This window comes from Oreochromis niloticus, linkage group LG16, assembly GCF_001858045.2.
Source record: "Oreochromis niloticus isolate F11D_XX linkage group LG16, O_niloticus_UMD_NMBU, whole genome shotgun sequence".
NCBI classification, from domain to species: Eukaryota; Metazoa; Chordata; class Actinopteri; order Cichliformes; family Cichlidae; genus Oreochromis; species Oreochromis niloticus.
This window is the reverse complement of record NC_031987.2, coordinates 18,437,130-18,453,384: the sequence shown is the minus strand read 5'-3', so window position 1 is coordinate 18,453,384 and position 16,255 is coordinate 18,437,130. Positions and strand designations below refer to the sequence as shown.

The 16,255-nt window shown below is 42.2% G+C and overlaps 1 protein-coding gene across 1 annotated transcript in view; it reads right to left on the bottom strand.

The window, feature by feature from the left end:
* igsf3 (immunoglobulin superfamily, member 3) overlaps positions 1 to 11,924 on the bottom strand; it is an 80,940-nt gene extending 69,016 nt beyond the window's left edge. The window contains 2 exon segments of the mRNA XM_025903914.1: positions 10,967 to 11,122; positions 11,211 to 11,924. Coding sequence (XP_025759699.1) covers positions 10,967 to 11,006 — 40 coding nt within the window. The 5' untranslated portion in view covers positions 11,007 to 11,122; positions 11,211 to 11,924.
* Between the last annotated feature and the right edge of the window lie 4,331 nt (positions 11,925 to 16,255).

Below are 16,255 nucleotides of genomic sequence, written 5' to 3'. Positions count from 1 at the left end.
TACAACAACTGCCCATTACACCCACACACTTCTAATCACAGCGAGAACGACAGAGTGCAGGATGTTCACGGGGTTGGTAGAACAGCAGTTCAACTGTATGTCACCATCTTGTCTTTGTATGTGTCAAGTAAAGAGACAGAGGTGATGTTAGTAGTACATAGGAAATGATTGCAAGATTTAAAAAAGAAAGAAAAGACCAATAATAAATAACAGATACACAGGGCCGAATTCACTGAGGGGTAGATGTGTTAAATGGGAGAAAACAAAGCCAGAGGGCAAGAAGAGGATCAGATGTAAACTAACTTGCACATTTTTGTATATATGTAAGTGAATAAGTGTGCACTTCAATTCTGTGTACGCATTTATGCTCCCTCTAAACTTTGCGCGCAAAGACTTCACAGGCAAGTATCTTGTGTAGTCTTGTTTAGTTCTATTTTTATTTTGTATATATGTTTGGGTTTTTTTGCAGGGGGGGAAACACAAGTGAGACGGAGCCAATTTTTGCAAGAAATTGTTTGACATTTCGTGAAATACAAATATGTCCGTGTGTGAATGAATACTTATTTGCTTTCCTGCTCTTTCAGGAGACCTGAGGTAAATGTGGTGAGCATAAGATCGCAGGCAGCAGCCAGTTAGGTTAGTCTGACTGTTCGGTTATAACAACAAATAAAGCTCACAAATAAAAACAAGTTACATCCTTCAGACCAACGCATCACAAAAGAAGCCCAAATTGCAGTTTTCCAGAAAGTTGTGTTACATCCTTTATTTAAAAAAAATATATATCTGGTAGTAGATTTCAAAACCTTGTATCATTATTATTATCATTATGTGGAGATGAAACATAGAATTAATTCACCACTAACAAAGTTATCTGCTATGCATTGCCTAGACAAATAGCCACTGGATCCAATCTTGTATCCGGATTCAAAGACAACGATTTTAAGACAATCGATTTTTTTCTTATGCCATTCAAGTCTCACTGCATTCAAATCAATCATGCAACTCCCATCCAAATCTCAAATCTCGGTGTAAACTAGGACTCCTGCTTTGAATCACACCTGGGTCATGCTGTCCTCGCGCCTCACTATGCTAACTAGTTCTAATTTATGGGCCTCCTGGGCTGTAGCAGTCATGACCCCACCTGCGCTGTTGCTCGTAACAGCTGGTGAGACCAGGATGGAAGCCGAGGGGGGGTTCCTAATTCCTACTTCTGCGTCAATATGGTACTGAATGCTCGAAGTGTGAGTGGCCACTACACTATAAACGGAACCAAGCATTAAGGATACGCCTGCTTAGCTGAAATGTAATTTTTCAGTGTGTGGGCTGATTCATATTTTCTCCTCTCCATTTCCGGTGCTGGCATTATTCGTCAGTAGTGTCAACAGCGCAGAGCAGATCACAATCTATCCTTCTCGACAGAACAGCTGCCTCTTCATCCTCCCTCCTACACCCTCAGCTGCTTCGCCTTCTTGTTGGACCACGTCGGAAAAAGAGCTTTTAAGTTTTATTGTTTTATCCAGAGAGATCATACGGAACGGATAATCAACACACCGTCACTACTGTGACATACACAGCTAGAGCAGCAGCTTGACATATAAATTTAATTAAAACCTTAAACGTGTGCGTGAAGGTCATTCCTTAACACCGGTGCATAATGATTAAAAACAGAGCTGGCTAGTAATGCTTTCTCTTCCACTCTCCAGCCAAGGCTACAGTAAATTCAAAGGAACCTATTATGCATGCATTTCCTAATTTCTGTCATAAACCTTTATAATAGTGGATGCTCACATAAACTCTTTCCCCGCCAAAGCATTGTTTACCAGTGACTCACGAATCGCTAATGAGTCAAGGTGTCTTTGCTCTATGATTTATGATTTATATCACCAAAAAAAGAGAAGGAAGTTGGATTTTTAACACTATGTCATGACATGATTGCTGTAACATGTAATTACTGGTGATGATGGTGTTTAATGTGGTCAAAGGATCAGTTACTCACACCAGCCTATGTACAAGCAATCCCTGTGACCCAAAAGCTTCAAACTTCCCTAAATGCTTGGTTCCCCGTATTTTTTCCTACTCTTGGCTTAGAGATGATGACAGAGAGCGTCCTATTATGGTCATCTTGGTTCAAATCTGCTGTTTATGAGGGAAAGCCATACAGAAGGCAGTTAACTTGAAAAGGAGGGGGGAAAGGGGCTGCAACAAGGCCCAGAATGGGATAAAGATGGATTGTTTTAACTTTAAATAATGCAAGCAGAGTCTAAGAATAAAAATATGCTGTTGGAAATTATATAAATATAACAGGTCCACATCAGGTGTTTGAAATGCTCTTCTGGAAATGTGCAACTCCTGAATTATGGAATCTGGGTTACTGAAAGGCAGGGTAAACACATACAGTGTAACAGATGGCTACAGTCAGTGTAGACTGATGAACAGAACTTGAAGCAGGGCCGTCTGTGCCACATTGAGGTGTCTACATTAATAGCTGAAAATGACAATTTTTACATGGCAAATACAGCCATAATTCCAACTACTGTTTGTCACTGTGAGGAAGACAAAGGCGTCTGGACAGGGGACAGAGGTAGTCTGTCTGGGCCATTCATATCTACGTGTACACACACAAACACACCTTCAGTGCACTTAGTGCTTCCATCTACACCCCACCCCAAATGCATTAACTCTATGTGGACACCTGCTACCACACTAACCTCCTCTTCCCCAACCCCCCAGTCATAACCAACCTGATTCCCTCCTCCCAAACCCACAGACACACACACACACACACACACACACACACACACCTCCCCCACCCGGTCTGAATGACAAAGCATTGTGGTCTCAGACCTACGCCCAAACCAAGCTATTCCTCCAAAAATAAGACTAAAGGAAATATATAAAATAATAATAAAGCTGTACACAATATATGCAGTCGTGACTAACTCTTACAGAAGAGTCGAATGTTTGCGTTAATTGTCGCAAAAGAAAATGTAGCTATAAAAACCGCACAGCTATCTCTGGTCATTATCCATCTTGTACTTGTGTACAATTATGCCTGACAGCTGCGTCTACTTTATGTACACTGGTTAGTTTTTTTTTTTTGTATGACTGGCAACTTGCTATCAGTTCCCACGTTTGTGCATTAAGCCACAGATTGGAAAGAAAACTAATTAACTATTAATTACTCTACTTCAAACAGACTTTTTCTGCCATTGTCAGTCATTTTGCCTCTCAGGCAATGAAAGACATGCGCTTGTAAATTCATGCATTTATGCATAAGCAATTAGACACACAAACACACACATACACGCCAGCACATCTTTGGTTTTATGTGTAAAAGCGAGCGCCGTAACAGAACATAGCGGCAAAGGGAGTCAAGCGCTCTTCATTATTAGGCGGGGGGAATGTTGAAGGCAAAGAAACGTTCATATAGACATTTAATTATGTGCACGTGCTTCTTTAAACGCGGGCATAGAGATGAGTGTCTGTCAGACGATGTGGACGTGGTGAGGGGGAGGGGGGGGGGGGTTGCATGGGGAGCGGTCGCCATAGTTACACCGCCTGGTGTGCATCCCACCCGCGTGGGATCTGCTCGGGTGGAGGATCAAGCAGGGACCAGGGGAGTGTAGCAGCGTGGAAGGACAGCAACTCAGTACTGTGGGTACTTGTACGTACGTGTGTGTGTGTGTGCGTGTGCGTGTGCGTGTGCGTGTGCGTGCGTGCGTGCGTGCGTGCGTGCGTGTGTGTGTGTGTGTGTGCGCGCGCCCCCATGTGCAGGAGTGAAGTGGAATCCTCTTGTCAACCAGTCATCATGACTCCTCACACAGAATCGCAAAACGGGAGGAGCCGGCAAAACCCCCAGGGATTTGGGGTGGGGGTTTGTTGGTTTTATAACTAAGCAAGAATGGTGCATGTAAATAGACCCACGTAAATGCGATTGTTAAACATAGCACCTTCCCCTGAAACTCCAAAGATAAATATCTGGTTTGGATCACACTTGAGGGCAGTTTCTAATTAGTGCTCTTTGAAGAAGGGGTGGGCTGGGCACAGTATTGTTTAAAATGGAGTGGGGGATGGAGGTCAGGGGCTATTCACTGGAGGAGGAGGAGGAGCAGCAGGAGGAGGAGGGGGAGGCAGCTGGAGTACCTTTTAAGCGTGTGAGTGAGGAAAAGCAGAGATGCACGTATGCAAATCAGCCCCAAAGAACACTTAAACAGTTTACAAACTGAATGGCTAAAGGGGTGTTGCTGGGATGTTATCGCAAAGCACGAGATTGGATCTGAGGCGTGAAAAAGCGAACAGGCCCGGCAATGAGAATGTGGCAGAGTTATGATGTAAGGAAAGGCCTGACAGTTTACCAGAGATACTGCAGCAGAGTTAAGATCAGACACAAAGCAGACGCTGCCTCTGCTCTGTCTCCAGCTCCAGCCACTTTCCTCATTCACTGTGGCAGGCAGGAAGTCTCCCACAAGAACTCTGGTTGTCTTCAGTCACTTATCTCCCCATGTTGGAGAGAGACAACTCAGATGTGGGTCACGGGGAGGTGGGGGTACGTATAGGGAACTTTTGTTTTAAATGTATTGTGAGCACTAAAAGTTTGTGCAGTTTCCTGATGTCTTTCTAATGTTCCCTTAGAAGGAAACATGAGTTTAATTGCAGCTTTTCACCACTCAGACGATGCAGACAGAGGAGGGCGAATGACAACAGACAACATTGATGTTGTAGGAAAACTGTGGTCACAATTGGGTGCGAGCAAATGGGTAGTAGACTGTGGAGTCTATTACAGGGCAACAATTCCTTGGCCTGAGGACATGCTTACCAGCCAGTATCTGACTTGCTTTTAGGTACACATGACACAGGAAGTTCCCAGAAGACAAAACATTTCCATACTGGCAGAATCACACCACTCATGCAGCTCTATTGATCCATGCCTAATGAGACATCTCAGTCATAATGTTGACCGACGAATAGCTTCTGTTTTCATTATACATCCCAACTTTAATGAATATTTACTGGGAACTTATCACACAGTTTGTGGATGATAGCCAAGCTGTCAGTCTTGTTTTTGCTTTGGTAGTTTTTTTTTCCCCCCTCTGTCGAGTCAACAATGTTATGATATGAAAAAACAATAGCACAAAAGGCATCCTGTCATGGGTATACACAAAGAGATGGGTCTGGTGTTTATGATGCAAACAAGCGTGCGTGCAACTACAAAATACAGCAGGCACAGAAAATAACAAGGGGAGCAAACAGCGCTGCAATCAGACAGCTGCACAAGCTCATATTCCCCCTAACAGAGAGAAATTGGTCCTCTGACTCTGGCGACAACAGCAGGGAAAAAAAAAATAATAATAATGAGGAACAAATCTTGGGACTCGCACCAAAAATTCCCATACCATAAACATAGATCAGCTATGCAAACAGCTAGCCGATGAGTTATTGCTTTCTGCCTCAGTGTCTAGACGCCACTGTCTCTTGTGTCAGCTGAGGCTTAAACACACATGAAATGCATTCCCCCGTGCTGTAACAGCTGAGTCAAGGTGCTCAGCATGAGGACGCACTGGTTTGACCGCAAACAGGCTGTAATGCGCGTAATTTTCGGGTGGGGGGGCTTTCAGCTGTTGTTCTTATTCGGGACAGAGGAGAGGCGGGGTGGGCATCAGGGAGTGGCACGGCAAACTTTGAATCCCAACAAAATTTGAAATGCCTGAGTCAGCATCAGTGGCATTAGCACGGTCCTTGAAAGCGTGGGAGTATAATGGATCACATTCAATGTGTATAATCTGTTTAATGAGAGAAGATTACATTTGCAAAAGATGTGTTGTTAAAATATAGCTATATGATCAAGGATTACTTTCAAATGTGTCCATTTTTCATGAAAAGCACTGCTATTAATTGATGATGATGATTAATAATGTAACAATACTGCTTCTGTAAGGATAGTTTGAATGAATCAAGAATAAAAGATGAATATCCAAGGACTTTTCTTTTTGCTCTTAATATAGATGATTGAGATTGTTACAAACAGAAAAGAAAATGAAACATTTTGTGGTTTCATCAATTTTTCTACTAAAAAGAAACTTTTTTCAGTAAATCAAGTATTCCTCTGACAACTTTTGTTTTTGACAATGCGGTTCAATCATATTATTTGTAAACAGTTAATGATGCAATGATGTAGCATCTTACTTCTCCTCAAAGGGAACCCATTATTTACATATATACTGTTGTAATGATGGATGCTTATAGTAAACAAGGCCAGGGTTTCAAATAATGAGGTCAGCATTATGTATAAGTAGGCCATATGAGTCAAAAGCTCAAGCTTTAGACTAATTTAAATGTTCAGTTTACAGCAGATTTATTTTCTGCTCTTTGACCTGCATGATGTCGACATCCTCTTTGGGACATGTACTTCTTCCCATTAATCTGGCATCTGAACATGTTGGCCTCATGTATGAATGTGTATCTTGGTCGCAGTTCAGTGAAAGTTGAAATGGCAATGTTATAGGTTTTGGAAGATGATTTTAACAACTATGTCATGAAAAAAAACAAAAAACTTTTGATACAAGACACCCGTTTTTGGTCAGGCTCAGAGGCTAACTTTGTGGAAACTAATTTCAAAGATGGGAAATAAACAGGCAATTTATTGAAACATGCAATGGAAATACTACATATAAAGCCATAAACAAGTTGGTATAATTCTTACAAGCTTGAAAGTCAACACAGGCACAATAATTGGACTGAAATTAGTGAAAACACAGCCAATGTCCAGAGAAAAACTTTGAAATTCCTTCAGAAAGTCTGGTGAACAATTGCTCAAGAACACCTTAAAAATCTACAGGAAGTCTGGCTTCATGACTCCATATAGAGAAATGAATGATGACTTGAGACTTTTGCACAGAAGTGTATCTGCTGTTCAAATCTTTTATTTGCAAGAGGTAGCCAATCTGAATAAAGTTGGCTTAACAGGGAGGATGACTCTGAAGACGTATGATTTAAAATGACGCAAAGATTCTGGAAAAGAAAGTAATGGGTCCCTTTGAAACCTGCATCATAATATCACTTATAACAGTTATGTGCAATTGTCTTGATGAGTCAATTTCATATGCAAGATTCCTAATTTCTTTCTCTGTTAATTATACAGTTTGTTCACATTAAGAAATGCAAACATTGTAATGAGCTTGTCTGGAATGAAAAATGAGATCAAAGTAGAACTACTTTCAAGCATTTGCGACAATTGTCACGGCACCATATGGACAATCAAATCTGCACTTGAATGGCTGCAAGTACCGCCCTCCTATTACTGTTAAAAACACAGGGGGGGAAAAAAGGAACACTACACATTAGATATGTCTAAACTGATAATGAGCTTATAAGTACCTTCATGTTCTTTGATTGGGCTGGTTTTAGAGGGCCAGCTTGATAAAGAGTCGGCTGATAAGCACAAAGTTTGATGGTGTTACAACAAGTACTTAAAACTTTTCTCTTTTCAATCAATAGCACTGTAATGAGCCTGGATAACAGGCTATGGTTTCATTTTCTCTACCGACTTGAAACAAGTGATCAAAAAATAGCATCAAAATCCTCACAAGAGAAGAAGGAAGATGGCTCAAAGGAAAAAAGAAAACAGCCGCCACACACACCACCATCATACCATCACTTTTGAAAGTTTTACTTCCTCCACTAAAACTTCATATTTCTGCTGACCTTTTTCCCAAAGGATACCATTTCTGCTTTTTGAATTTATTTTCCTTACAATGCTAATAGCAGAAGGAAGTGACTGTTGAGTGAATGAACCTCCATTATTACAGTCCAGTAAGGAGAATTTACTGTAGTCAGACCTGAAAAGCTACTTTTCTGTGTTTAAAAATGAATGCAGATAATACATGATTAGCATGTCGATGGGTTAGGGGAAAAAAATTAAAATGAGAAGAAAGAGATAAAAAGAAAAAACACCAAAGTCACAAAACTGTGATGCTACAGCAGGGTTATACGTTTAATGTTGTGAAGCAAGTTACGTTCAAGTGCTCCCTCTTAAGGGCCCACCGCAGTGGCTAGATCAGCATATCTGAGATATATAGCACACTTGATAGGCCAATGTGTAAACCACAAATGTTTAAACCACTACACTATAGATCCACTTCTTCATAGTTTGTAGGGGGTGAGCTAAAACATAGATCGCTGGTATGGAGTTTGTAGTGCCTGATGTGAGACCCGGACATAGCTATACTAGGTATACTACACATGAAAAACCTGTATCACTCCCTTCCCATCCCCATAACTAACGGTCTCATGCAGGTTTATGCAAAATTCATAACATGTTTAGGGATCATGTGAACAAGGTAAAAGCAGATCTTGTTATGCAAGTTGGAAGAGATATTCGACAAATACAGAGACACAAAATGTGAAACACACACACAGGCGTCAGGATTTTGCTCTGAACAGTGTGAAGCTGCTCTTAGACCAGCTCAACAGAACCAATGGCAGCTCATCAGAACCTGAGCATCCACTGGCCGCTCTTCTATCAACCCAGTAAACGGAAACCACTGAGGCATTTCGCAGTTAAACTAGCCAGCCTCGCACATATCACACTTTCAGTTTAGTTACATAAACTGGAACATCTTGGATACCAAGTTGGCTGCCCGGTTTCAAACATACTCACACAAACAGAAGAACGCCCGCACAAAGCGCACACACTCTTACACCACACCAAAAGCATGACATCTTTCTCGCTCTCTGTAGGAGAGAAGGAAGACATTCTGTTTGTAAAGCTAATAAATATTCGCTCCTTCAGGCGACTCCTTTTATAAGCTTTATATCATATACCCTGGTGCCACAAATAAACACACACACACACACACACACACACACACATTCGTACCTGGTTGCAAACTCAGCAGCATAAATAAGCCAATATAAGATTTGCCTGCCAAAAAAATGTGTAAGTGGCACCTCTGTCTTTAATAATGACTGATACAGCCTTCATCTATCACAGCTGTCAGCCACCTTTATTATGTTCTTCTTTATCACACACACACAAACAAACACAAAAACATAAAAAAAGTAAGTGCAAACATGTGCTTGCTGACACACTGCGAATGAATCACACAGCTGATCACACAGTACCTCTAACCTACCACAGCTGCTTGTGTATGCAAGTAGATGACAGACAGACAAATGATATGAAAGTACATGGCAGTGCATATGCTAGTGATGCATTATCAATATAGCAATACCAGTACTGCTCATATGAAATATAAGCATATATTTCCTTCAGACACGTTATTTAGTTATTTAGTTCATGGCTCTGATGGCTCTCAAAGTGCAGGACAGGTATAGAATTTGAAATCACTGTGAACAGAGATGATCCAAGTAGGAAAATAAAAAAAAAAGTTCCTGATGCCATCATGCTGATTTAAATTACCACTTCTATTTTGGAATAACTGAACTTGACTGCTTGCCGGTTGATTGCCACCCCAATATTTTTTTTCCTGTCTTCTCGAGGGGGATTGGTTTATAATGTCAGCTAACAGTGAAAAATACCAATCACAAGTTACCAAAGCCTAACGACATGTCATGCTTTTGTTTGACTAGCAGTCTAATCCCACAGACATTGTTTACAGAACAATCAGAATAGTCTGAAAAGACTCCAATTTAAAGAGCCAGAGCCAGAGAATTTTTGTTAACACACTGGTTCCAGATAATTTACTCTGAGTCTACAATTTTTCAGTTGTGGTGATTTCCTGCCTTTGGTTTGGACTATGTCCCAATTGTCAGGTTCACATTACTGATAATGTTGGCAATAATAGCATTAGTATCATGTTAAACACTGTTACTTCAACAGGAGCCACACAGACAGTTGTTACATTTTACAGTCTCTCTCCTTGCACCCAAAAGCTTCTTCGCCACCTTGAAGAGCTTCCAAATTGAATCATGATTATGCTACATGAAAACCCCTCTCTTATCCCTCTTTACCACCGATATCTCATCTGTACTGTGACCGTGTGAAGGCCAACGCATCTCGCATTCGAATTGGGAAAACCTCCACAGAGACCCGATCCTAGTGAAAGTGACTCACGATGTGCTGAAGGGGGAAGAGAAGCAAGGCACAGGCTGGTAATCCTCTTGGCCAAGTGGGGGCCTCCAGCAGGCCGACTTCCACTCCCACTCCCGCCCGCCCCTCCTCTGTGCCCCCCCTCAGCAGTGCTGACAGGCCACCCAGTCCAGGAACAGAAAAGCCATCTGGTGTTTGTTTGGGACAGTTCACAGGCAGGATGAAATGTATATGTGTGTGTCAGCAGTGATGTCTGCATGAATGTTTGTGTCAGTGTGTGTGTGGTGTGTGTGTCATCAATGTGTGTGTGGTGTGTGTGTCATCAATGTGTCTAAACTTGCATTTGCAGGAAGGTCTCATAAATTACGTTAAGTGACAAATGGGTTTTATGATGATGACTTACTGTACAGCAGAGCAGGCACTGGGTGACATCAGAATCTATTATGCACAGATCCAGGTGTGCCTATATTATGTGCATCTATACGGGATGTATTGATACACGTGTGTGTGGCAACAGCAGCTGGTTGCCTATATGATCAATCCATTTAACACTACAGGACTGTATAAGCTTAGTCTCTAACTAAAGACCAAATATCACATTAACCTAGTTCACCGCGTACACACACACACACACACACACACACACACACAGCTGTTCACGGGCATCTGTTATTATTGCAGCGATTTAACCGATGTAGTCTACTTCCACCTGACTCAGAATGACTACTAGCCCAGTTCCTCTGCCTGCAAAGCCGTTTGATTGACATGTCTCTTACAGGTGTGCCTTGACAGAGAAACAGCAGATGCCGATATTATCTCGGAAATCTGAGCACTGATAAAAATAAATAAATAAATATAAAATCAGATAACAAACGCAGTCTGGAAGCTTTTTTCCCCTTCTTTTTTCAGATGACTTACCAAGCAGCGCACAGACTAGAAGGAGCGCACCGGTTGCCATTGTATGTGTGTGTTGCTCCGCTGATCCACTTTTAATATCCCCTCCTTTTAGATGAGAAGCCGGTGGAGTCTGACAGTGTGGTCAGCTGCTGGTCCTGAATCAGAAAATAAGGAGGTCTACAAAACCCCGGAGGCAAGAGGAAGAAAAAAAAGCTTCCTTGAGAGTCAAATCCACAGCCGGCGGCTTTCCAAATGTGCGACCCACCTCTCTACAACGTCCTTCTGTTTAAAAAAAATAAAAAATAAAAGCCTTGGATGTCGTTTCCTCTCGCCTTTACCCTCACCTATCTGCTTTTATCGCTGACGATGAAGTGTGCGTATGCCCGGCGCCTAGGCGACCCAACCCACTCACTCGCAGCACCGGCTCACTACGCATCCGAGACTGCGGAGGCGATTCGCACTCGCAGCCTCCTCAGTAAAAACTAAAAGTCCGGCGTGACTCCTGCGTATCTGGATACCCGAAGGGGGGCGGGGAGTGCTGACGGTTTTGGGAGTCAGACTGGAATAAGTCCCGGATAATTTTCCTTCTCCTTCACTGATGGGAGCACAAAATCACGAGCAAGCAGTCCAAGCAGGCTCTGTTTTTTTCCACGACAAATCCCGTAGACCTTATAATCAATCTCTCCACTATCGCTCCGCAGAAAGCCCAATGGGCGGGCGCTCCAGATGAGGCAAGCAAGGCTTTATACTCTGTATAAAAAACCAACATCAGATTGATCACAATACTCTAATCCAAAATAAGTGATTTGAAGTTGTTACTGCCAATTCAAGTGGGCATTGTGTCCTAATTTCAGACACTATGCGTCTAAATCTTGACAAGATTATTAAAAGGTTTTACGAGCTCAAACAAATGAGACAATTCATCCCCAGAAAGAAACGACCCAACCCGTTGCTTGTCCTCTCTGGAGGTTATTTCCTTGTTTTCTGCCTGACCAAGCACTTTGCCAGTTTGAAAACTTGAAAGCGTGCTGCCTTGCTCCACCCCTAAAACCACGCCCCGGCCGTGTGGGTCTGGGGTGCAGTGGGACAAGGACGCATTTGCATTTGTTTATTGAAATTCTAGGGCAGGCCGTTGATAGACTGAATAGGTTAATCGGAGTGGAGGGCAATTAAGCCCCTTAAGCTAGCTTTTCCAAGCTTTTTATTTGCAGGGTAGAGTTCAACCACTTTTTTGAGGCAGACACGAATTGTTCGCGCAACATCTGTTTACTGCATATTAAACGCATGATTATCACTTGAAAAATAAAATATCAGGCTATTCTTTGATGGTGTTTGTTTATTTTGCGCCGATCACAAATGTCGCCTTCTCATGTATAATTTACAAAGCAGTCTGCGTGTTCTAGACAGATTTTGTACCCTCACCCCACTTCTCCATACACCACCTGCGTTACACACAACTGGCAATCAACATAATGAGGTGCCACTCTGGTTGGGAACTGCAGAAAAATATCTGAGAAAAAAACGCAGTTCACCTTTCATGGGTTGAAACTCCATCCCTCTTTGAATCAGATTATGAGAACATAAACCACGCATCGCTTTGACATAAGCACAGATTTATTGATTTTCGTGACGCTGCTGCATTATTAGCAGGATCTAAAATAGACAGGGTGAATGGGAGTTTGCTGGGAGACAGAAAATAGCACAAGTGGAATAAAACTGCTCGGGTGAGAAGCTGTGAAGTGAGAGAGCTGCTCTCTGAAAAATTGAATTGAAAAGCCCAAAAAGCTCTAACTTAGTAAAACTCTAAGCTCCCTCCTGTGTAGCACATAAATAAATGAGCAGGCCTTTTGCATGTGCGTACAAAAAAAAATGCAATTGCAGTGGACCCATCTGTTATTTTCTTCATCAGCTGGGAATTGCAAGTTCCGAAACCGCCTGAATGCAACATGAAAACCTTTTTTTTGGAAAGCAGTAAAAATGATTCTCTTCTCCTTTCGCCTTGGATTTGAGCTCAAATGAAACTTAACGAACAACCAGTGACACGGGTGTGGGCCCTGAACAACAGCCAGAGAGAGAGAGATGTTTACAGAGCACAAGTGCGTCAATAAACCGCAACATGACATCTAAAAGACAAGAGTTTAATGGGAAGAATACTTCTATTTGTCTCTCCCTCTGTCTAAACTGTGTCATGGCATTAAGAGGGAAAAAAGAGACATCTTTTAGAGTGCTTATAGAGCAAACAAAGGCTTTAGCAGACGGTGCTGCCAAGAAAATGTAAGTGAGAATGGGATTAGACACTGCTAAGAAGCATGTGGACTACTGCTTCAGCTTTTCCAAAGGTCTGTCCAGGTCCAGTGCTGCTGAGTTAATGCACATCCAAACAGAGCCGGCTAGGTAGGGCATGTGTGTTACTCCTGATCTACATTTTTGCTCCACACTTAAAATTAGCTCAGTTCTCTGCAGAGCCCTTATTGCACAGCCGAGTGAGGCCACGTTTTTGTACAGGCAGGCAGCTATAAGCCAGAGTAGCATTGTTTGAGCCTAGCATTATGTCAGCGCTAAAGACGAGTTCACCTTTGACCCAATTGCACCTGTTTTCACAACTGTCGAACACATGCTTATAGAAGAATAAAAGCTTGAGGGGCATGTTGAGTATAGTATGTGCTAGGGATCACAACAGGTCTCCATGGAAACAGAGAAGTCTGCATTATGTGTACTTCATAACAGGGCCCTTATAGATGATGCCTTGAGAGCCACAGCTTTCTCACTAGTATCTTTCAGTTGTTCCGCACTGTTTGACACTTGTACAGGCCCACTTATTATTACTTTTATTATTATGGACTTACTATTTCAGTACCCTGTGGCGTTATCCATTGAGCTGGTGTCAGCAAGGTTACGTCGTATAGCTGGGAGGCACATTGTGGGGAACGAGGGAGTTTTGTTCACTTATTTCATCATACTCACATTTTCATACAACGTCTCGAAAATATATGAATGATTTATTAGGTTTCTCCGAGCATTTTTTTTCCTACTGCATCATACGAATGCGTCAGTATTACAGAGATGATAGTGTAAAGAGGCAGTTCACTCACACACGTGCGCGCAAACATTTGGATCCTTTTAATGGAAATGCAGGCGCGCAGACGTCGGTGTCGCTTTAAATTACAGAAGAAAGCTGCTTTTTGGAGATAATAAACTTGCATTTGAAAAGAGGAGTCCCATACTAGCATGGAATCAGATGTGCACCCACCCAACTTGCTGATGAATCCTGACTGTAATATGGGGTACACAGAGGATACACTGAATCTGGTTACCTAAATGATCTTTGACATAAATGGGAATGGGGGGAGGAAAAAAGTGCTGATGGAGTCAGAAAGCATGTGCAGTAAACTTTTGAAACTACTTCTGCTTATAATTATTTTGAGAGGCTTCCCTAAGAGGAACGAGACAGAGACAACGAGCGAGGCAGAAGGGGAATGGGGAAATAATCCAGATGGGTTAAGATCGAGGGAAAGATAAACAGAGAAAGTGCTCTCTAACATTTCGTATGCCAAAAACAATTTAAAAAAGAATGCTTTGTAATATTTGGCTCCCAGGTTCAAGTGAGGAAAAAAGGGGGATAAGCTCTCCAGTTTGGTCAAAACAGTTAGATTCAAGTGCCACTCTTCCATGTTGGATTTAATGTGGGTTGAGTCACTGCACAGTCAAAGTAATACTACCCAATTTCTCATGCCACACTTCACATCGGCTTGAAAGATTGCATACTGCTTTGTCAGATAACCTGTTATTATACTACGCAGTGACTGGTGCAGTTAAAGATGTAATTTTACCTTTGTGTTATAAACCAAATGTAATGCATGACTTATTTATTTTTTTATATCAAGCTAAGGTCTGCAAATATACAGCCTCATGCTCAAACTTAATACTCATCAAACTTATTCTGTGTACATCCACAGACTCAGTCATAGGGCTTTATTTTACATTGCATTAGCCTGCCAGGAGCACAAATCACTACATTTTCCTGCAGATTAATTATTCATCATAGGGGCTCTTAATGTAGAGTATTAATATGAAATGACTGTCAAGCTACCAATTTTTTTGGGCCTTCTATCTGTCTGTGTCTCCTTTTCCATCCCTCAGCTTTCTTAGACTATTTCCCTCCCTTGCTGCATTCTCCTTGTGGGACTTTATGTCCTCGCTTCTTTACACTTGCTTTGATTGCCATGATTGCTTGATAATATGTACTGGTGCTTATACGTGTGTTAGAATGAGTGTTCATTTTCTTATGAACATGCTTGCTTGGGTGAACACAGGTTCGCAGGGGCACATGGGTTTTTGTAGTAATTACTATAATAGAGTGGAACCATCCACTCTTTACCTTTGCAGGTGGTTCTAACTACATGAGTACATGTTCCCTTAATCCCCCTTTGTTTTCAAATTATCACAGAGGTGACACTGTACCAAGGACCACATCTAATTTCCATAGTCCATACGTATCTATCTATCTATCTATCTATCTATCTATCTATCTATCTATCTATCTATCTATCTATCTATCTATCTATCTATCTATCTATCTATCTATCTATCTATCTGCTCCAAGTACCTGGGGATCCCACACGCAAATGGGAATCATGAAGACACTGCTAGGAAAGCTGCAACCACCAAGTACCTGCAGAGGGTCAGGCAAGTCCTGATCAACGCCTATCAACGCCTACACCCTGCCCATGATCAGGTACCCTGCTGGGATAGTAAGTTGGCCAAAGGAGGAGATAGAAGCCACTAAGATCAAGACCAAGAAACTCCTGACCATGCATGGAGGGTTTCACCCCAAGTCCAGCACCCTGAGTCTGTATGCGAAGCTGAAGGAAGAAGGCCGGGGACTAGTGAGTTTCAGTACCACAGTCCAGGATGACGCAGTGAACATCCACGAATACATCAGCAAGATGGCTCCAACCAACCGTGTGCTCAGTGAATACCTCAGGCAGCAGAAACCCAAGAAAGAGGAGGCACCATCATGGAAGGACAAGCCCCTGCGTGGTATGTACCACCGGCAGATAGAGGAGGTGGCTGATATCCAGAAATCCTACCAGTGGCTGGTCAAAGCTGGACTGAAAGACAGCACAGAGGCACTAATCATGGCAGCACAGGAACAAGCTATGGATCTTGTGCTCAGAGCTTGTTCTTGTGCTGCCATGATTAGTGCAGGCTGTGTAAAGATGTCCCCAAGACAATCCAGCACATAACAGCAGGGTGCAAGATGCTAGCTGGCAGGGCATACATGGAACGTCATAACCAAGCATAGTATGC